The 351-nt window shown below is 76.4% G+C and overlaps 1 protein-coding gene across 1 annotated transcript in view; it reads right to left on the bottom strand.

The window, feature by feature from the left end:
• Nucleotides 1–351, bottom strand: part of Zic5 (Zic family member 5) — a 5,978-nt gene that overhangs the window by 5,042 nt on the left and 585 nt on the right. Inside the window, exon 2 of the mRNA XM_013022960.1 lies at nucleotides 3–346. Within this exon, the coding sequence (XP_012878414.1) occupies nucleotides 3–346 (344 nt within the window). The remainder of the gene's footprint in view (nucleotides 1–2; nucleotides 347–351) is intronic.

Here is a 351-nt window from a genome sequence, read left to right as displayed (position 1 = left end):
CCCAGACGCATCTGGCCGTTGAGCGGGTGCGGGTGGCCGCCGGGAGCCCCCGGAGAGTCGTGCAGCGCGGGGAAGAGCGCCGGGCCACCGCCGCCGTCCGGGCCCGCGTAGGTGCCGCTGGCGGAGATGAACATGCCGGCCGAGTGGGGAGGCGGGGCCGGGTGCTGGGGGGAGCTAGTGCCAGACCGCTGCTCCCCTCCGAGCGGGGCCCCGTGCATGGCCGCCGCGGGGGCCGTGGCGGAGAGGTCCCTCCGGAGGACGAAGTCCCTGCTGTGGCCTTTGCCGCTGCTGCCGCCGCCGCCACTGTTGGTGGTGGTGTAGCCCGAGAGGGCAGGAGGAGGGGGAGGGGGG

The sequence above is a fragment of the Dipodomys ordii genome, unplaced genomic scaffold (genome assembly GCF_000151885.1).
Source record: "Dipodomys ordii isolate 6190 unplaced genomic scaffold, Dord_2.0 Scaffold65, whole genome shotgun sequence".
Taxonomy (NCBI): Eukaryota; Metazoa; Chordata; class Mammalia; order Rodentia; family Heteromyidae; genus Dipodomys; species Dipodomys ordii.
Note: the sequence above shows the minus strand (reverse complement) of the source record. Positions and strands in the feature narration are given on the sequence as shown.